Raw genomic sequence first — 21,671 nt, forward strand, 5'->3', positions numbered from 1 at the left:
GGGCACCCACGGATAATCATGCATTTTTGTCAGGGACACCAGAGGCGGAGGGATTCTAAGCGCCCCTTCATGGAGCAGTGTAGCCTTGGGTTCACATCTGGACACTAAGGAAGTCTGACAGTTAGCGTTGCTCCACTGGGACTCTTGTCTTTGAAGGGTGGGATGAAGATCTTATGACGGGAAAACTGTTAAAATTAGCTATGCAAACGACGCACTGATGACACTTGCAGCTGGTTCCACACCCAGCCAAGGTCCTCAGAGCAGCACCAGAGAGGCTTACCTTTCTGTCATTCATGTCATCCCCGGGACTGTCATATTCACCCTGTCGGGGGGAAAAGGGTACCATATAAACCAACAAAATCATCAAAAACAGATGCCAAATGGGAAGGGGTTTTCCTTTTTTCTTTATTTTTTTTAATTTTTAATGTCATCTCTTTCTTTTGTTTCTGTTTAAGGAAAGTCAGAAACCTTTCCTGGTCAGGAGCCAATATTAGGTTTCTTAGTCACCACCACGTAGTGTTAATTAGCACGGCTTTTCACAGAAAATGCCCTCCTCCTGAGCTTTAGAGGTGAGCCTAAGTTGCCACTCTTAGCCCATGCAATGGCAAGGTCTGGGCCCATAAGTGGGCTAGCACATGTCACGCCATACCATGTCATCCTGTGTCCACAACTGGTAGGACTTAGTTTTGTAAGCTCCACAGCAAAGATGTCAGAACTTGGAAGGCTCCCGTCTGAGAAATCCCTGCTGTTCAGCACTCGTGTGGCTGCATTGCGTGACGGATGTTGGATGACGGTGAAGCCAAGAGGTATTTAGTTTAAGGGCTGCTTAAGTTTTTCACACGTTGTCTTGAAAAATTATTGCAACGCATATTGGGAAGAGCGTTATTCCCTGCTGAGGAGTGCTTCCTGGTCGTGTATTACCCGAGTCTCTGAGGTTTCTTCCATGGCCATCCACCTGCCTTTGTTAACAACCCAGCCGCATACACTTTTAATCAAGCATATACAACATCTGTCTTTTCACGCTTTTTCCAAAAACAAAGAGAAGGTGTCAAGGAAAGCTCAGACGAAAACCAATGCCCCTTGCCATCCGTGAAAATGACTGACTGCAAGAACAGTTTGAGATCTTTAGCAAAAACTGAACCAGGAGTTACCTTCAGCGATGAGAAGGTTCAAGGTTAGCAAAGGTGTTTTAGTCTCGGGGTTCACTCCTGCCTCATTTTGCCATATATTCACCTACCCCAAGACCTGTGGCTTCAACTTTTGGGAGATTAAAATGGTATTTATGGGCAACCATAGCGCACACCTGTAATTCCAGCTCTCAGATGCTGAGTTAAGAGACCCGTGAGTTTGAAGCAAGTTTTGGTCACTTATTGAGACCCTGTATCAAAAAGGGAAAGGAAGGAAGGAAGGAAGAAAGGAAGGAAGGAAGGAAGGAAGGAAGGACGAAAGGAAAGAAGGAAGGAAGGAAGAGGGGGGAGGGAGGGGAGGAGAGAGGAAGGAGAGAGAGATAGGGAGAGAGAAAAAGAGCAAGCAAGGCGTGGAAAAGAGAAAGGAAGAGAGCACTTACATCATGCAGCGGGTAGGCAGCCTCGTAGATATTGTTTGCGATCAGAGAGTTAATACCTACAGAGTAGAGAAGATGAGAATAACTACACAGAAGCGCCGTCTCACCCCATCTTTCAGTGAATATTAAACCCTCATGAGCTTCCCAGCTGTGCGTCATTGCACCCTCCTCAGACCCTCCACCCTGCAGGGCTCTTTCTCAAGCTTTAGTTAAGATTTGGGAAACATTGTCCATTTCCCAAATGCCGGTGACATTTTCATATTAAACATACTGTCTGGACCGTCACATTCCTCCTGTCCTCCCACACTGAATTCTCTAGCCCAGCTTCTCCACACACACACAGCTGGCTTGGGACCCTCTGTGTTCCAGATCAGCACAGATGTGCTCTGAAGGATGACTTTGACCATGACAAAGTCGATGTCAGTGTTTCCCATCTTACCTCCCAGTCTCTTCACAGGAGTGTGTTGTTATGGTGATTGGCCTGCCTTGCCCAGATTGTAATAGGCCTGAGATCAGAGATACTCTGCACAGTGGTCCTCGCAATAAGGTTTGGGGAACACTGGAAGACCCCTGACTCTTCCATGGGCCCATACTGTGCAATGTTCATGAGTGGCAAGGTCGTGAGCATCTTGTAATACCACTGGCTTTATTTGCCCTTACTCTTACTCTCTCGTGGGTACAGAAGGCGGCTTTGTGGCATGTCATGACATCATCCCCTTGGCTGATGGAATATACGCTTATGTCTTCTTTACTCTATATATTTCTCAGTTTTAACTCTAATACAATAAAAGTCTGGTCAGTAGAAGCCACCCAAATAAAATCTCTTGAGTGCCCCCAAAAACTTATTACTTTTTTTATTTTTGAGATTATCATATAATTATATCATTTCCCCTTTGTTCCCTTCAACTCTTTCCATTTGCTTCTCCTTACTCTTTCGAATTCATGGCTTCTTCATCAACTGTTGTTACATGCATGTTACATATGTCTACATGTGTATACATACACATTCCTAAAATACAACATGCTTGGCCTGTATAACGTAACTCGAATGTGTGCTTTCAGAGCTGACCATCTGGTATTGGATAATCAGTTGGTGTGCTCTTCCCTGGGGAAGACTACATCTCACACTCTCATTCCTTAGTTGCCTGCAGTTCTTCGTGCAGCGTTGAGGTCTTGTGGCTTTCCCCGATTCACTTTGGCATGTCTATTGCTGTTGTCCTTGCCCTGCTCATGATTAGACAGTCATGTTGGTGAGACTGTAATGGGTGCCCTGTTCTGAAATGTCCTAGGAGACACAGTCTCATAGCAAAATCCAACAACTTTAAAGGGGCAAAGATGGGCTGAAAAGGAAGAAAGAAAGAAAGAAAGAGAGAGAGGAGAGAGAGAGAGAGAGAGAGGAGAGAGAGAGATAGAGAGAGAAAGGAAAGGAAAGAGAGAGAGAGAAAGGAAGGAAGGAAGAAAGAAAGAAAGAAAGAAAGAAAGAAAGAAAGAAAGAAAGAAAGAAAGAAAGCGAGATACACAAAGGACTCACTGTTTACCCCTAACAGTACTTCATGCCTCTTGCCCATAGCAAAGTCTGCTGAGCGGATTCTGAGCAGATAGTTGTTGCTGTCTCTCTAACTCCAATGTGCTGACAGCAGAGAGTTTCTGCTCACGTAAGGATACAGTTATTTGCCTGTTTCATTCTTGGTTTTATTGAGGCTATAAAGTAGTCTGTGTGCTCTGGCTAGGATGGGCTGACCTGGGTCACCAGCTTCTTGGTAGGAGAAACTGTAACTTGCCAACTCAGAGTACTAAGATCCTGCATACATCCTGGTCCACATTCAATCTCAGAGAGAAAGAAACGGGAGGATGTTTCCTGCAACCTGCAATTTCCCTTGGCCTTGCATCCACATCCATGGCTGAACCATTGTTTGCAGACAGGCTGTGGACAGTGGTAAGACAAAATAATGGAGTTCAGAGGAAAACCGCATGATGCCCAGATGCTGAGTGGTCTGGGCTGTCACTGGCTCTGCACCCACAGTGAGTCTGGGACACACAGATCTAGGCATCACCTCCTGGATCCAGCCACACCCATGGATTGAGACACCAAAGAGGCTTTCAGACAGCCCTCTCTTCTCCATCGGTCCTGAATTCCTGAACTTTGCCATGATTCACCACAGTTCTTGCACGCCACATATACCATGCCTCCAGGCCCCGCAGATGCTTGGTAGACACAGCAACCTCCGCGGATTTGAAAGCTGAATGCGCAGCTGTGCCTTCAAGAGCTAGCGGTCCCGTTCCAATTGCAAGTGTCCTCTTTGGGATTAACGTAAAACATGAGAAACAACTTTGAGGGTCAAGAGGTGCTAAGAGGAGGAGGGCAGATGGGGGAGGGGTGCCAAGGGTGGACAAGCTACAGATTTATTTCACTCCGCAGACTAGAGTTTCAGCCAGAGCATCAGTAATCAGTTCAAGAGCCATAACCACAGCAATATGAAGCCACCCCACAGTAATCAAAGGGTGGAGCACCGGGCTGGGGCAGCAGGAGCGAGGGGGTATTTCAAAGCTACAAACATGCTGTCTACATGGATAGAGGCTGGAACACCACAGGGAGGTAGGGCCCCCAGCATGACTACACCCCAGGAATTACCTCATTCACACCCCACAGTTGCCATGGCAGCTGTATATATGCCCCCAAAGACTGTCTCACCACTTCGTGGAGGGTGGGGAAGAAGCAGGTGTTTCACTTTCTTTGACTCTCCTGCATCTCTTAGCACCGCAGCCGGGTGTCTGACCTGTGCGCAGCTAGCCCGTCCTCAAAAGATCTCAGTCTGCTGAGGTCTAAGCTGTACACCCATTTCCGTCTCATATGAAGTTCTGCACACAGCTTCACCTACAGCAGGCCGCTCATTTCCCTTCCAGGACACAGGCTTCCTATTTTCCTGGGTCCTCCACAGCCTCTAATATGCATGGGTCAGAGGTGATCAATTGCACTTAGTTCACTGTCCTGACGCTCAGAAGGGGGTGACCGTTGGAAAGCTGTCAGCCGTTGGCTGCACTTCCCTGGTATCTCTTCTAGTTATCAAGCATCCTCCCGCCCACCAACACATACATCCTCCTCACTGCCTTGTTTGGCAAGCTATCCTGATGAGGAAACCCTAGACTCCAGTTGATTAGTCTGCCTCCTAAGACAGGAAGTCCAGGCAAATGGTCTTTTGCCTCAGAGCAAAGACCTCTGGGTTATGAAATCTGAGTTAACCTGACTCAGATACAAGGATCCCAGATGATGTAAGTGAATGTTTCTCTGTCACCCGTAGCTAGGCACCTCCCACGGGACACCTAGGAGGTAGCACGTGGCTATCCCAATCAGAGCTGTTGGGGGGAAGGAAGGAGGAAGGACTCATAGAACTCATAGGACTCATAGAGAGGAGGGGGGAGTAAGGCCAGCTAAAAAGTTACCACACAGCTACCCTACCAAAGTGGGGCCTCGCTGGCCTCCTCTTTCACCCTCAGACTTCAGAAACCAAAACTCTACCCCAAACAAGCATGGAAATCAGTTTGAAAGGAAAAGAAAATAATCAAATGTTTTTCAAAAAAAGAAAGAATCCCTGCTTTGAAAATTTTTGATTTTTTTCCTTCCTTTTCAACAAAAATGGGCTAATTGGTTCCATCATGCACCATTCTTGTGGCCACAGTGGCAACGCTTTCTTCTTCAGGATCACATATATGCTCTTCCCTCACTGTATGAGGCACAGTGGGGGCAGGAGAGAGAGAGAGAGAGAGAGAGAGAGAGAGAGAGAGAGAGAGAGAGAGAGAGAGAGAGAGAGAGAGAGAAAGCGGGCAAAACTCTAAGCTTTTGTCTTCTGACTCCCAAAATGAAGGTCATGGAAAAGCCGAAAGCACCAAGGGTATTTTACTTCCTAACTCTCTAGTCCCTAAAGAAAAGCAAAGCCTTAATTCAAGGAAGGAGTAGGGTTTGGGGTCCCACAGAAGTTGATCCCCAAAGTCACCAGCCCTCTCTCTCCTCTCCTTCACACCTCCAACATCTGCACACCTGTTGCTTAGAACCCTAACTCCCAAAGGAAGAGGCGCTGGCTCCTCATCACCCAGCGTGGACCACACTTTCAACAGCCTGGGAGACTAGCCCAGCATCCCTGCCCCTTTGCATCCCGAAGCATGGGCGCTAAAGACCACGGCCAGAATAGACTCAGGCCCCTGCCACGGGTAACTGAACACACATCTAAAACCTGAGCCTGAGCCTTGCCTTTGGCTCGGCAGAAGTGAAGCGAGAACAAAGTGCAGGACTTTATGGTCCACCTCCCAGAGAGAGGCTCATTAAATCTACAAGTGCTGCTGGGTGGCAGGGAGCACAGCTCTGCTCCCCGCGGGCCAAACTCAAAGGAAACTTTCATCCTTTGGGACAGGTACTTAGAGCAGCGGTGCTGTCCCCCTGAAAACCCATTTGGTTTTGATTCCCTCCACAACAGGGCCCGCTCGGCCCACCATTCTGCTTTCATCCCTATACTCCAGCCGGACATAAATCTAAACCAGAGCCCCCAGACGGCACATTTAACAGAGACTATATTTACCCATCACCAAATTGTCTTGACGTGTGCTTAATTACTTAAATGTCTTTAATCCCAAGCCTTTTCTTCTAGCAAAATAGAAACCAGTTCAGCTGGATGAATGATAAACCAGATGTTTACAGCACACACTACGGTCTGGCTCCGGTCAAAATAATTAAGACGTCGTCTCCTGAGCAGGAGAGGAGATGCCCAAAGCATGCATTCGTTTCAATGCTCTGACACCAAATGTCCATGAAAACGTACCTCCATCAATCTGTAATTTCTATCCATGGAAAGGCAATAATAACTTCCATATGAAGGAGCAAGAAAGGTGTCTGTCCTGTGTTATGGTCAAGCAGGCTAGGGTTTCTCTCCACGGAGAAGCACACTTTAAAGTCACTGCATGATGGAGTGTGCATCCAGGGCCCTGGCAGCTGACCGTGGGAAATGTGACAGTGATTAAGGGGGCATGGCGGGGCTCCACCAAGTGTGTGATTGCTCACATGCTTCTCCCGCTAGGCAGAACCGAGCTTGTAATTAGTGTTCATCTCTGAAGAGTGTGCGCATTAGCACGTAATCCCGCGCTGCAGGGGTGGGAAGCTAAGGAGAAGCTGGGATGCTCCCTCCCCAGGGACCTAGGGAGTGAATGAGCAGGGGCCGGAGAGATGGCTCAGTGACTAAGAGCTTGCACTTCTGTCGCAGAGGACCCAAGCCAGGTGACTTAAAATGCCTGTAACTGACTTGAGGAGATTCAATGCCCTCTTCTGGCCTCTGTGAACACCACGCCCTCACTTTTTCAAGGTCAGATACTCCTGTTTTGCCTCTTTAAATACTAATTCCAACCCTCTCCAAAGAGGGCGGAATCAAAGGGAAGGAGGAGGAACTAGATGCAGTAGCTAGAACATTGTAGTCATTTCTGCATGTTCACGTGATAAAGACTGGAAAATAACAAAAAGTGGCCTCCTTATAGGTAGGCTTGGTTACCCTTGGGCGCTTCTGAGGACCAAGAGGCAGGACGTTCTGCAGTGCTCTTCACACTCCGAAATGTCATTAGGTCAAGAAGCCAGGAAGAGCTCACCCTGCTACACCGTTTTCCTTCTCGTTTTCTTCAGCTGACTTTGGGGTTCCCAGCAATCACGGGGGTAGGTTGTTGACAATGCACATACTAACACTTTGGCCCTATAGATTTCAACGCACCAGCCATGAGATTTGGCAACGGGGGTTGTAACCAGGAGGACACATGGCTCCGATGCCATGGAAGTGCAGCTTCTGGGCGAACATATCCTGAGGTAACATTGCAAAGAGCTAATCTAGGAGGACAGACTCCTTTTAATTACCCACCCTGACTAATTGGAATCCCCCCCAATTGGCATTTCCCTTTCCCCATAACTGTCCACTCCCACCCTCTCTGAGGCCCGTAGGTGTCCTGGACTCCAGGTCCTGACTGTAGCCCTGACTCCTTTGCACACTTGTAGAATGGTGAGTTTCTCCTCTGATTCCTCGTCTTGTATGTAAAGAAGACCACATGGCCCCTTAGAATTACAGATTCTAGTACACATGAGAGATAGATGGGAGTTTCAGCAACACCACAGAATTCCCATTGTCTGATGGGGCAGAGACAGGCCAAGGAGGGAATGCAACTTGGTCCAAATTTCTTAACTTGTACATCCCAGAACTGGAGTTACCCTATTCCATCCATGCCAGGTACATACCTACCATCCAGTTCCCCTTCTCCATACACCTCAGCCCTGCCCCCATCTGACAGGAGCAGACCAACATAGCATCCCATCCCTCAGAGGGATGGAGGGCAGGGTTTAGACTCCTGGCCATCTGTCTCATCACCTGCACAAGGACACTCCTCTGTGGCCCAAGGGCTTCTGTCTCCTTATAGGTCTAGAGAGGTTGATAACTCTGTCCCCGAGGGTTCTAGATTGCTGGGTCATTTCTGGTACTTTGCGATTTCCTCCCTAGACTTCTGTGAATGGTGGCTAAATGCCTGCCCTGGATGGTCCCGGCCTGTGTCTCTCCTGCTGCCAGGCACCCCCACGCTTACTTGTCACCCCCTTCTCCTGAAGTCCCTCTCTGTTGTCTCATTTAAAACACCCCCCTCCAGTACCTTTCTTTATTTACTTTTCCATTTAAATGCAGGCCCCTGCGTGGTGAGTCAATTTTGTTTATTGACTTATTTTCCTTCTCCCTTCACTAGAATGTCAACTCCCCGCAGAGAAGAATTTGTTTCTGTTTAATCTACCACTCCATTTTCCAGCTCTGGAGTCTGAAAGTAGGTGCTCAAATAGTTTACGAATAAATGCAAGGGTCATCTTCCAAGTCCTCTGGGAAACCTTTCCTGATAACGTCCACTGTCAATTGATTGACTTATAGATCGCTAGAGAAGAGCCAAGAAAGCTGCCTCTCACCCTGGCCCTAAATCCACAGTTTGCTAGTCAGTAACTGTAGTGGAGGGGCTGCGGGCTGCATCCCACCACTTGGCTCCTGGCCGCCCTGCTCCCGGCCACCGGCTAGCTTATACCCCGAAATAACAACACACAAATTGTATTCTTTTAAACACTGCCTGGCCCATTAATTCCAGCCTATTACTCACGTCTTGACTAACCCATATCTAATAATCTGTGTAGCACCACAAAGTGGTGCCTTACCAGGAAGTTTCTAGCGTACATCCATCTTGGGCTGGAGCTTCATTGCATCTGGCATCTCTCTCTGAGGAGAGGCACAGCGGTCTGTCTAACTTAGGAGAGGCGTAGCATCTCATTGATCCTTCTACCTCACTTCCTCTTCCTGTTCTGTCTACTCCACCCACCTAAGGGGCGGTCTATCAAATGGGCCAGGCAGTTTCTTTATTAGCCAATGAAATAAACTCAAACAGAAGACTCTCCCACATCAAGTAACTACACTATGAAACCAGGTAACACCGTTGGTAACACTGATTCTCATGGGGGTCTAATGGACCAAAGGAGCTAAAGACACGAAAGTGCTTTGAAAAACGTCCAGCTATTCACATAAATTTGGCCTATAATAAATGCCTTATTGGTTCAGGGATCTCCTACCTGCTTAGCTCCCAGCACAGAACACCCAGAAGCAAGGATAACTATCAATAAACAGCTAATGCAGAGCTCATAAAACCCATTCCCCTTGATGATGCGTGCTCTATCCACAGCAGGATCCTGGCAGCGGCCCCTCCTTCAATTTCTCTTTACCAGAATTTTAAGGAGCTTGCTTGCCTATCTCCCAAAGGCAGGGGAAAATGGCAACAGTAAAGTGTGGGGGCAGAATGGGGGCAGATCACAGGTCAAGAATTCAAGAAATGAGCCCAATGATCCTTTGAGGAAACACACACACTCACATACATATGCACACCCACACATTCACACTCACACACTCATACATATTCTCATACAATCACATTCATATATCCTCACACACACTCGTACATACTCACACTCTTTCTCCTACACACACACACACACACTTACACAGTCACACTCACACATACATACTCCCAAACACTCTCTCTCCTACACACACACACACACACACACACAGTGGCCATCCAGAAGACCTTGCACACGCTTGCATCTAGAGAATGCCTGCTAGAGTCTCTGCACATCACCTGCACACATCCCATTCATCCGATCATGGAAATCCCGCAGGCCCACCGTGCTTAGTCCTTAGATGGGAGAACAAACAGTAAGCCAGTAAGGACTTCGTGATTGGTCTGGAAAGATTTCTACCCAGAAGGATGTGACTACTCACAGGGACAGCCACGAGACTGAGCCTAGGCCCCTTGCCCTTAGAACACAACCGCAGAAACTCAAGAGCCTTATGCCGTGGATATTCATATTCTGGGTGTTTTTCCTCCTAGTTTTGACATTCAATTTTAATTTGTGTTTTCTCCTGGTTCTTATTTTTTAATTTATTATTTATATTAGGCTTGTTTTATTGTTTCCCTTGTAAGCCACTTCAGAAATGCTGTGGAACAAGGCAGAAATATAAATAAATTGCTACATGCGGCTTATAAAATAGGCTGATGCTTTCCAAAACCCAGCATCAATTAAAATGTATTGTCTGCAAGGAACAAGAGTGATGGTACTGAGCGGGAGGGCTGCTGAATCGCTGTTATCTTCACGGCCACTTCCTGTTTCTGACTTTGCAGTTAAGTACAATGAGAAAGAGACCAAAGCATTGTACATGGGTCACAAATGTAACGACTGTACAGAAGGCCAGACCCAAGGCCAAGGTCCAGGTCGGGGAGGGGCATGCCTACAATGCCAAATACAGTTCTGTTCTCTCTTTTTCTCTTCCATTTATGGGTCAGCAATTCTCTGGAGAAATGTCAGTCACTTCTATTCATTTGTGCTTTTCCTTCACCTCTTCAGAAACTGGAGAGATAGGCCAGAAAATCTAAATACATCTTTTGGTTCAAAGGTCATGTTATCTCAAAGCTCCACAGTGTATTCTTGGCTGTTTTCTGACCCTATCATGTTTTTCGTTGTTTTGGATCTACCAAGGGAGATCCATAGGTTGATCAAAGAGCTCCGAAGGCTTGAGTTTGTGCCAGGCAGAAGCAAGCCACTTGAGGACAGCCTTACAAGTCCTGCTCTGCTGGGAAGCACAGTTCAGCCATCCTTCATAGTGAAGATGTCAGCAGCTTCTGTGCGATGAACTGGCTCTCAGACTCACCCTGGCTCCACCACGGGCTCATAGCACTTCAGAGGGAGTAGGAACAGGATCAGAGCCAGGGTTGCCTGTGGTGATAAAGCTTGCTGGAAGATCAGCATGCAGAGCTAAGCCACTGGAGGCCAGGCAGTGGTGGCACACACCTTTAATCCCCAGGACTCAGGGGACAGAGGCAGATGGATCTCTGTTAGTTCAAGGCCACCCTGAGTTCCATGAAACTGATCCAGTCTAAAAGAGAAACAGAGCTCACACAAAGGTGATCCCAGCACTTGGGATTGCATGCCTTTAATCCCAGCACTAGGGGGGTGGAGACAGGAGTGATATTGCTGAGTGGAGAGAAGAAAATAAGGCGGAAGGAGACAGGAGCTCAGTATAATCTGAGGCAACAGTCTGCATCAGTCAGTCTGAGGGGCAGCCTGAGGAGGCAGAAGGAGGACAGGATCGCCCCTTTGATCTGAGTATTGGTAGAGGTAAGAACTCTCTAGAGGCTGGCCGCCCTGCTTTTCTGATCACTCAGCTTTCACCCCTATAACTGACTCTAGGTTTTTATTATTAAGACTAATTAGAACTCGTGCTACAGCAGCCAAGTTCTAGATCCGCTTAAAACAACTCTAACTCAACATGTGGCCCTGGACAAGCCCTCTGTGTTCTCTGTAATTGCAACTTGTAATTGCAAACTGTGATTTGTAATTGGTGATAATTTCTGGCTTGCCACTGTCTCCAAGAGCCCTGAAACCCGATGCTGGATAATTTCTGTTGGCACCGAGAAGCCGGTCTGTAAGGTAATTGCTTCCTGCTTGGTGCCCCTGCTTCATTGTGCATGTGACAATTACAGCACCTGCTGTATTATCTCATAATTGCCTATTTACACATCTGGCTGAGTGGTTACACTAGAAGGTCCTTAAGGGTAGACAATAGGTCAAGTTCGTCTTGGCATTCCTCGGCTTCTGTGGCATCATTTGACACATAGCAGGTACTCAAAGTAGATGCTTCTTTTGAGTGTCTTAGAGGAAAGTAAAATTTTGAACAGTACTGGGCAACAACAAAATCCTAATGATGTTTGACTTTGAGACCACACGTGCGTACACACACACACACACACACACTAAATCCTAAAAGGCAAAAGAAAACAGAATCAGTTGAAGCAGGCAGCTTCCTGTGACCTTCCAATAATCCTAGGGATTATCCCTCCCCACAGCCCCAGAGTTGAAGGACTTTCCAGTTTATAAAGCAAACTCATAGTAGCCTGTTTAATCTTTACGAAAACTCTGAAAGATCCATTCATGATCTCCATCCCACACAAAAGAAGCTGGGTTGCAGAAAGGTTAAATCACCGTCTGTGAACACAGTCAGGAACTCGCCAGGGATCGCTACGGGACTCAAAGGCTTAGCATTTGTAAAATTAATTCATTAGATAAAGTCAACTGAGTAGAATGTGCAGGGCAGAAAGCTAGGTGCATACGGGCAGAGGTCATAAGCAATGGTTTCTACACATCTCCCGGGCTCACTATCTGTGATCAAAGCCATGAGTGGGAAGAATGAGTAAGAAGGATCCCTCTGGTTAGTAGAAACCCCAAAAAGAGAGCATTATGGGAGAATCAATGGACTGGTGGCTTGATCTGGGAACAAATGATAGAATTGGGGAGATTTTTCACCTCTGCCACCATACGCATCTCTGAACAATCCATTAGCATCAGACTGCCTGCCTTAGTGTGTATATTCTACGACGCTTCTGATCCAAGGGTGCAGAAATACTCATGCTTGAAAAACATACCACAGGGCGAATGGATTCCCCCAGTAACTGTGGAGAGGATGCTGGGCTTAAGAGAAGCGCATTCGGACCACAGAGCCCCTTGCTGTATGGCCTTAGATTAGTCATTTACCCTCTCTTGGGGAGGAAGTAGTCTCTTCATGTAGAGATTGAATGGGCTAGACCCACCTAAAACCACTAAGGTACATTTCTTCCTAAAAACAGTACATGAAAATTGGCTGTAGGTACTTAAAACTACTGTGTGCTGGTTAGCTTTGTCAACTTGACACAAGATAGAGTCACCAGAGAATAGGGAACCTCAACTGAGGCACAGCCTCCATCAGATTAGCCTGTGGGCATGTCTGTGGGAGCATTCTCTCAAAGTGCTAATTACTGTAGGAGGGCTGAGCCCGCTGTGAGCACAGTCACCCCTGGGTAGGTAAGCCTCCACTGTGTTAGAGAAGCAGCTGAATAAGCCATGAGCGAGACAGTGAGCAGTGTTCTTTCCAGGACTCTGCTTCAGTTCCTGTCCCCGGGGTCCTGCCTTGACCCCCTGTCCCAGTTTCCGTCTCCCTGCCCGAGTTGGTCAGGTGTTTATCACAGCAACCGAGAGCAAACCAGGACCTAGGACAAGAGAACTGCACTTGAATGATACGGATAAATGAGAGATGCACACCGTACCAGAAAGAGGAGGGAACCTTCAACCTCCCACCATGAGCCAGAGGTCTGGGAGGTGTTTCCACAGCTGGGGAGCACCCAAGACACGCCATGCAGTAGGCGCCTACCCTCCACAGCCCTGACTGGCTGCTCAGTTTAAGCTGAAGCAGCCCTGCTTGTGGGGCATGGGTCTGCTGCGCTCCCTGTTGCCCACCAAGGAAGGCGTTGACAGGGCCGCCCCCAGCCCCTCACCGCCTCACGGACCACCGCACTGGAGGGCTCCTTACCCATTGTGTTGTTGGCTCGAGAACAGGCTGTGCGCTTCAGGATCTCGTGTACCTAAAAGGGAAGGACAGCGGGGCTGTGAACGCCTGAACCATGTGCGTCACCGCCCTGTGAGGCAGGCTGGCTGGGACAGACACACAGGCCTCATTTGGAGGGAGGGGACGCGAAGCATGTGCGGAGCTCATGGCCTACTTGTCAAACCCATTCAGGCTTGAGTATTTTGAGGAAGCAAAGAATTTAACCCCTCGCACACACACACTCCTCATTCCTTCCCACCCTGGAAAAAAATGAATCAATAAAAGGCTAAAAAAAAATAATTGTCTGCAGTGACAGAAGGGAAGGAAAACAGAGGCAGCCTACGACACACAGTCCTCTTGGGGGCCATGGTGGAAGTGTCTGTGTTTGTCTCCCAGACAAACCTCTCTTCTTTTGTGTGGGGACCTCAGGGAACCCTTACAAGACCTGCTTCCTCCACCAGTCAGAGGCACGTGCTAACTAGGAGAGCCAGAGAGAATGCTGGGAAAGCAGTGCATACAGTCAGACACAGAGGGGCCTGATTCCACATCAGCAGTTCTGTCCCTCTGCAACGGGCACCCTGACAGGGGCTGAGAAGCCTCTGGAAGACCATGAACTCGGCAGTGCTTGGTGCAGAAGAGCGTGCCCGACCTAGCCTAGCCATCTCATTTGCCCAAGCTGTTCCTGAGTTCTCACCCTGTCTGGTCACAGCAGCTTCCTCCTACAGAAGAAGTGGGCAGTCTGTGGGTCACCTGCTCTGTTGAGGTTCAAGTCTCACAAGCCTGAAAGCTCTAGAGAACTCTTGCACCATCAGGCTTTCTGTGGAGTCTCTCTCTCACATGGAGGGTGCTCCTTGCTGAGAAGTCACTCTCAGAGGTGACTCAGTGGAGGCCATCTAATGCCTTCCTGATGGGTCCCAAGCCTCAGCCAGGCCAAGCAAGGGTATCCCTATCTGAAAGAAGGGAGCAGATAACTGGGCCAACCAAGAAGATGGGGGACATAAAACAGTCACAGGGGCATGTGCATCAGTCAAAAGGCCAGGGTGGTCAGGAGGAAACTCAAGGCTCTTTTTTGCCTTTCTCATACTTTGGGGTAGACTGAGAAAAAGGCAGAACATAGAAAAGGAAGCTTCTAGAAGAAGGATGAGTGAGAGATGTGTTTCCCCGTCATTACTCACACTCCTGCATCCAGGCCACAGACCTAGAGGGAGTAGTAAATAAATAGCTTCCAGCAGAATGGGGCTCGAGAGTGCTTAATCCTGCTTCTAATACAGCAGTAATTCAATAGCAATAATAACTGGGAACAGCATTTATAAGGCATTGTACTATTTTACGAGCACTTTGCCATGATCAGTTCATCTCCACACCCTGTAACCCCCCCCCCCCACAGTGTGGGAGCCAAGCCATGTTGAGAATTAATTGACTCATAAGAGCGTCGAAGAAAATAGGAAGTTCACACCCCTTTTCATAGGAAGAGAAAAGAAATCCTATGCCCATTTTTAATCCTTCCTAAAACATGACATGAAGGATCCAGAGATATTTTCTTACACATCTTGAAAGCAAGAAGAAAGGCCATCTGTCTGTGTGTCTTGGAAATGCTCAGTAATTTTGTCTGCTCTCTGACCCTTCTTAGCATGCAGTTCACCCAGGTGGCTGGGAAGGCCTTCTAAGTATCTCTCCCTTACTTACTCAGCACTGGAAATGTAAGGTCTTTCCTAAGGAGTATTATTCTGCACTTCCTACATGGTAGTATAAGTCCTGGTCCCTCTCGCCTCCCTCTGCCAACTGGCTGTCTGTGTGCTCTCAGGAATGGTAGAGAATTAACTGATGGGTAAATGGAGATCCGATGTGACTGGACATGGAGCCGCAAGAACAGAGGCCAGTCCCAGATGTTTATTAGAATCAAACATGGAACACAAACAAAATCTTTGGTATGAAAGGAAAGAGAGGGGAGATGTGGGAAAGAGGAGGAGAAAAGGAAGGAAGGAAGAAAGGGAGGGAGGGAGGGAGGGAGGGAGAGAGAGAGACAGAGAGAGAGACAGAGAGAGAGACAGAGAGAGGAAGGGAGGGAGGAAGGAAGGGAGGAAGGGAGGGAGGAAGAGAGGGGAGGGAAGGTGGAATGGAGGGAGGGAAGGATGGCTATAGTCAAGAATATTGACTCTTTTATTATAGGGCAAACTGGCTAATTAACATTTCTTGTGAAATAAAATCACACGAGTCCTTGCCATGGGGCTTAAAGGAGAAAAAGTTTATAAAAGGCACACAACCCCAGCAATCAGGACTCCTTCTAGTCCTATTCCAGTCATAGGTAGATAGCTAGACAAACAGACGGAGATAGATAGACAGAGATAGAAAGCTGTATATGTGTGTGTGTGTGTGTGTGTGTGTGTGTACATATATATGTAGAATTTATATAAATATAGATACTAACAATCTATATGATTTTTTTCTAATGTATTGCCTACCAGAGCCTCAGTTTCTTTCCCTGTAAGCCAAGGGGGTCATCTTAACTGGTTTCCAGTTCTACGATCTCTGACAGCTTCTGATCCCACAACCCTAAGGTCTGCATGGAACAGTCATAAGCCTCAAAACCCCTCTCAAACCTTAGCAGGTGAACTGTTTGCTCTTTCTTGTACTACTGGTATGGCCTTACAGTTGCTAGGCAACTCTGGACAAATAATGAGAGATAGCAGGGAGGGAAAGGAAATGCCCTGCTAACCACATACCCAGCTTTTCCCAAAAGCCCTCAGTAATCCAGCACATCCTTTACTTACAATGCGACTCCGTGTAGCGTTATCAAAGAAGGTGTCCTTCTCCTGGATGTTGTACCTAGAGAATCCAAGTAAGCAAATGGTGAGCTTATGTCACTACCCTACCCTGACACCACTGTCCCCACAGCCCAGGGCAAACTTCCGATAACACGGCAAGACATGAAAGCCCTCACACACTCAGACACACAACACGGATGATTGTTTTGACCCAGGAATTCTGTAAACTCATTGTAGGAATTATTCATAATGAAAATAAATGAGCAGAAGGAAAAATATTATAAATATCCAGTGCAAAGTTATTCAACTTCAAAACTGATATGAAAGATTGCCATGAAGGTATTGAAAATTATAACTATGAAAAGTTTGTAAATAGAAAGCCTGTGATATAAAATATGATGCCATAAGTTTTCAAAATTAAAGCGGGTGGGAAATATACCCATGCCTGGACAAAACAGCAAAAATAAAATTTTAAAAATAAGCTTAGTTTAGTATATAGAGATTACAATCATTTGTCTTTCAAAATTCCATTTTGTATTCTCATTGTCATTCCATCAATAGATACCAACCTCAATTATGAAAGGCCTGCGAGTTTTCATACACTGAACAACAACAGCAGCAGAAGCACCTGTGAATCCAGATGCTTAGAAGACAGGCAGGGGGACCTAGGGTTCCGGGGCAGCCCAGGTTGCATAGCAAAAACCTGTCTCAGAATAGCAAACAATAATACAAAGCCCCACAACACCAATGTCCTTGCTGAGGACACAGACTATGCAACCCTCTCCTTATTCTCCTGGGAGTTACCAGCCACGTGTGCCACAGCGACTGATGTCAAGGAATGCATGAGGCTATGTAGCCTGTGGTTATGCAAGGTCAAAGACAGAAACCAGCTTCTGCTTGAGAAGAATAGAATTTTCCAGAAAGAAACAAACCTGGTTAGTTACTGGCGTTAAAGGAGAGCAGAAGTGAAAGAAAGGGCAATGTGTGGGAGAGAGCTGACCAGAGCGCAGCATCCACATGAATGAAAGCCTGGGGGAAGAGAATGTGGAAGAAGCTGGAGACAGAACCAGCAGCAGGTTCAGCAGCTGTGGACTGTGTGTGATACACTGATCTGTCAATCAAAATGTAAAATAAAGGCATGACTGTCACATTCTCGTTGGATTTGAGAGGGACTCTATGCCTGGTATTGTGACCTAGACAAAAACGCATGGCAAGTAGGTCTTAGACCCTAGGGAGAACCTGCTACTGTCTCTTTGCTAAGTGGACATGTTGACAAACTACCTTCCAAATATTTGTTTATTATATACAAGACTAAAGGCATTTGCAGTTTTGGTCAGAAAAGCTGTTTCTTGCAGTAGGTGGAAGCTAATGTGGAGACTCATAACTGGTCTAAATAAACAAATAAATAAATAAATAAATGTTGAGCGTAAGCGTCTGTTGACTGCTCGCCCCTACACAGAACGTCTTGTCAGCCACTCCAAGGCTCAGAGACCACTGCAGAAGAGGAGGAAACAATGCAGGAACTAGAGGAGGGGTAGGAGGAATAATCCCATGGACATGACACGGTCATTTACTGCACTCATGAAACACAAGGCCGGGCCCTCGACATTCCATCATAGACAGGGGAGGGGCTTTGGAAGCCTCACCCTTCTGGAGGAGCCATTAGCAGTTAGTAGCTACTAAAAGAAGGGGTGTCATGTTCTTCAGGGGTGTAGCTGCTGGAAAGATTCCATGCCCTATTACATAGCCCTTGACCTAGAGTTGTGTAAACTCAGTGGGTCCCAAAAAACAAGAAAGACACGTAGGTACTAACGAAACTTGCTGGGAGGAAGAAAGGGTTCAGTAGGAGTGGGAGGAAGATAAGATATAATAAAGCATAGTAGATATGACCAACCATATTATACACGTGCATGAAAAGGGGTGCATGCTGGTCCTTACTGTGTCACATACATCTGCAATGACCCTGGGCTGAGGAATCTGGTTTCCTCTTTGGAGCAGGACAGTTATAAGGTCACAGAGGGGCTGGGGACTTGCCGTGAAACAGCATAGGCCTATTCAGAGAATTCTTATCAGTCATGGCGAGGTAGTGGGAGGCATGCATTCTCTCAGGAACACCGAAACACTGCTTCTAAAAGCAAGGCTCTTTCTGTCTTCTTGGGCCTCTGTGTCCCTGCTTGGCCTTATTCACTCAGTCCCATCACCCCAGATGCCTCAGGTTTTCACCTGAGTTCCTAGTGCCACTTTCATTTTCCACTTTTTTACCATGGTCATCCCTTCTAGAAGTTTCCTAAGTGGCCATTCCCATGGAGAGATTTTTATTCACACATCCTAAGTGGGGATAGCATTTCCACAGAATCAAGGAAGGCATGAGTAGGCCATGGGGACACACAAATCCAGAACCTTCCTTCGCCTTCCCTTGGTTTCATAATAGATTGGGAAAATCTAATCAGATGAATTTGGCAGAGGGGCTTCCCCACAGGAGGTGAGCACTTCCTTCTCACAGTGCTCCGCAGTACACCAGGCTGCTCCCTGGCTCTCCATCCACTCTATCCAGTGGCCAAGATGTCCCTGGATGCATGTCTGGAACTGTTTGGAATAACTTCACAAGGGAAGGACGGTCATGGGCATGGCAACTATTCTCCCAGGACAGCTACTTCCTTCACCTGGCCATAAGGTCCCAGAGTTATCATGTCTCAAGCCTCAAGGCTTGCTCAGGCACTGAATGGCACTGGCGGTCCTTCCCCATCCCCTCTCGCGCGCCTGCCTGAGTGACTTCCATACTCACAGGTACATTTTCTCCCTGGAGAATGGGTAGGAGAGGTTTTTCATCCTGTTGTTGCTGTGTTCGGGGACCCTGGGCTGCAGGGGTGAGCTGAGCGTCTGCAGGACGGCACTGAACTTCTTCGCGATGCTACCTCCTGCTTTAATCTCATACATCTACAAACAACAAATCACAGGTCTTAAACGGATGTCCCCTGCAACATGTGAAGAAGAGCAAGGGGTATAGGTCCCAGGGCGGGGGGGGATACCCTGGGCAAGTGAGAGGGCTGGAGAAATAAGCAGGGTGCTGCCATTGTCTTTGCTTTTCAAAAGCCCCTCTGGGTCACATGTGCTGCGGTGGTTACCAGTACAAAGAAACATGCAGATTCCAAACTTTCTCTAAGAAAGTCACAACATCCTAGAGAAACCACAGGCCCACCACAAGACAATTGCCACACCTCCACTAGATAAATGCATATAGGATGTGTGTATAGAGACCCTCGAGAGGGTTTCCACAACACCTCCGCACCAACCAGGATCCATGAGAAGTGCCAGGCGGTTGGGCACTATTATGATCTCTTTGTGAGGAGGAGCTATGGTTCTGCCTAGTGCCGTTACAGACGAAGTGGGACAAGGACACCCATGTGCAGGCCTGGGGAAATCCTGGGGTAGAAGGAAACCCAGGCCTACCCAGCACCCTGCCGCGTCTGGCAGACAGGCACTCTTATGGTGAGCAAATGTGTGGTTTTGTATGGGAGAGAGACAGAATGTTTCATGTCCTGTGGACAGAGACATATCTGAAGAGGCGAGGAGATGAGGAGCAGGCTGAGGTGAGTGACTAGTTGCCATCCAGGACCTTGATGATGTCTGGGCTTGGGCTGCTGCTGGGACCCTGGTCTGGGTTTGTGGTCCTGATGCAACTGCAGTCTCTGTTGATGTCTGGCTTCTAATACTACCTAAGGCCCAGAGGAAAGGGCTCTAAAGAGTGTGCCCTGCCCCTCGCTCTCTGCGACTCTAGAGAGAACGGGTCCTGGCCTTCACCAGCTGAAGGTCACTCAGGAAATAGGATCCTGCACTTCAGTTGGGCATACAATAGAGCTGATCCTGCTTACAGGGGCATGGGCAAGCTGTCCCTGAGGGCACGATATTGGGAGAACAGGTCACATCCCTCTCAGATGGTGTGTAGGGGCATGGATGAGGGAAAGATGCCCTCAACCCCTGCCACTTGCAGCAGGTGACAACCCCCCCACCAGCTGCAGTGTTCAGGAGAACAGGCCCTGTGCCTCACCTGGGCAGCCCAGTAAGGCTGACCCTGTAGACCGGGACATGAGTAAGACAGCCCTAAGGTGGGAGAGCTGGCCCTGAGGTCATAAGAGCAAGAGAACTAACTGTCCTTGCCCCTCACCAACTGCAGCACTCGGGAGAGTGGCCCCTCACCTCCCCTGGGCAGCACAGTAGAGCTGGCCTTGATGGTCCAGGTGTGGGAGAACCAACCCTGAGGGAGGGAAAGCAGGAGAACTGGCCCCACCCCTTGCTCATTGCCGCAAGGGGTGAACTAAGGCAGGCAATGCTGGAGAGCGCACCCTGGTGGTGAGGACTGGAGAGAGCTGGCTGGCTGCAATTACCAAGACCCAGTAACCAAGGCTATGAGTTGGCCCACACCAACATCCACCCCATCTGTGTTCTGCTGGAGCACGTGAAGGGGCCAGTTCTACAGACCGAAAGCTGCAGAATTTCCACAACCCAGGGCAACAAACAGGCTATCCAAGAAGAGTCCCAGTGAGGGCCCAGCGTCAACAGTGTAGCAGAAACCAAAGGCCTCCAACCGGACCAGTGACTTTACAATGCACACTTGCAAGTAAAGATGTAAGGGTTTACTGTGTGACTCACTGTGTAACACTACAGCGTCCATGATGAGATTTTTTTTTCCTTTTTCTTTCTTTTCTTTTTTTTTCTCTTAAATTTTATTTGGGGGGGGGGCGTGCTGCAAGGGCAGAGAGTAGACACAAAGGAACAGAGAAATGGAGAGGATCAAGAAGCATGGTGTGAAAGACACAATGAATAAATAGAAAGAGAGTTAAAAAGAATTTAAAGTCAAAATAATAAGAACATAAAAATAACCTGAAAAGATTTGAAGCAAAACTTTTGTTTAAAAGGACCTCAATTTTGTTATCTTTGCCTCCTTTCATAGCTTCAATTTAATCGACAGATTTTTATAGAGACTGATGCTCCCACAAAGTTACAATCAAAGCATACTTTTAATGAAGAAGAGAAATTTTTTAAAAAAAGAATTTATGTATGGAGGACAGCAGGTGCTAGACAACAGTTGACTGTGATTCCCGCACAGCCCAGCTAGATATTATTAAGGATCCAAAAGATGATTGCTGATAGAGCCGTGATGGTTGGCCAGAGAGCTCAGGGATCCTGCTGCTCTGCCTCCTCCACACTGAGACCACGAGTGCATGTCACCACATCACCCTTTCTCCATGGATGTGGGGACTGAACTCTGGTTCTTGTGCTTGCTTGACAAGCACTTTACCAACTGAGTTACCTTCACAGCCTCGGAATATTGAACATTCAATGAGCTCTGTCCTGAGTGAAGCATAGACATACTGTCATGATGGTGAGGGT

At 47.6% G+C, this 21,671-nt stretch overlaps 1 protein-coding gene across 2 annotated transcripts in view; it reads right to left on the bottom strand.

The window, feature by feature from the left end:
- The window catches only part of Ano2 (anoctamin 2), a 330,046-nt gene that overhangs the window by 229,405 nt on the left and 78,970 nt on the right, over nucleotides 1-21,671 (bottom strand). For both annotated transcript variants that reach the window (XM_038319710.1, XM_038319711.1), the window contains exons 4-8: nucleotides 19,066-19,217; nucleotides 16,287-16,341; nucleotides 13,501-13,552; nucleotides 1,568-1,623; nucleotides 281-322 (exon numbers count right to left, since the gene is read on the bottom strand). In XM_038319710.1, coding sequence (XP_038175638.1) covers nucleotides 281-322; nucleotides 1,568-1,623; nucleotides 13,501-13,552; nucleotides 16,287-16,341; nucleotides 19,066-19,217 — 357 coding nt within the window. The remainder of the gene's footprint in view (nucleotides 1-280; nucleotides 323-1,567; nucleotides 1,624-13,500; nucleotides 13,553-16,286; nucleotides 16,342-19,065; nucleotides 19,218-21,671) is intronic.

This window comes from Arvicola amphibius, chromosome 2, assembly GCF_903992535.2.
Source record: "Arvicola amphibius chromosome 2, mArvAmp1.2, whole genome shotgun sequence".
NCBI classification, from domain to species: domain Eukaryota; kingdom Metazoa; phylum Chordata; class Mammalia; order Rodentia; family Cricetidae; genus Arvicola; species Arvicola amphibius.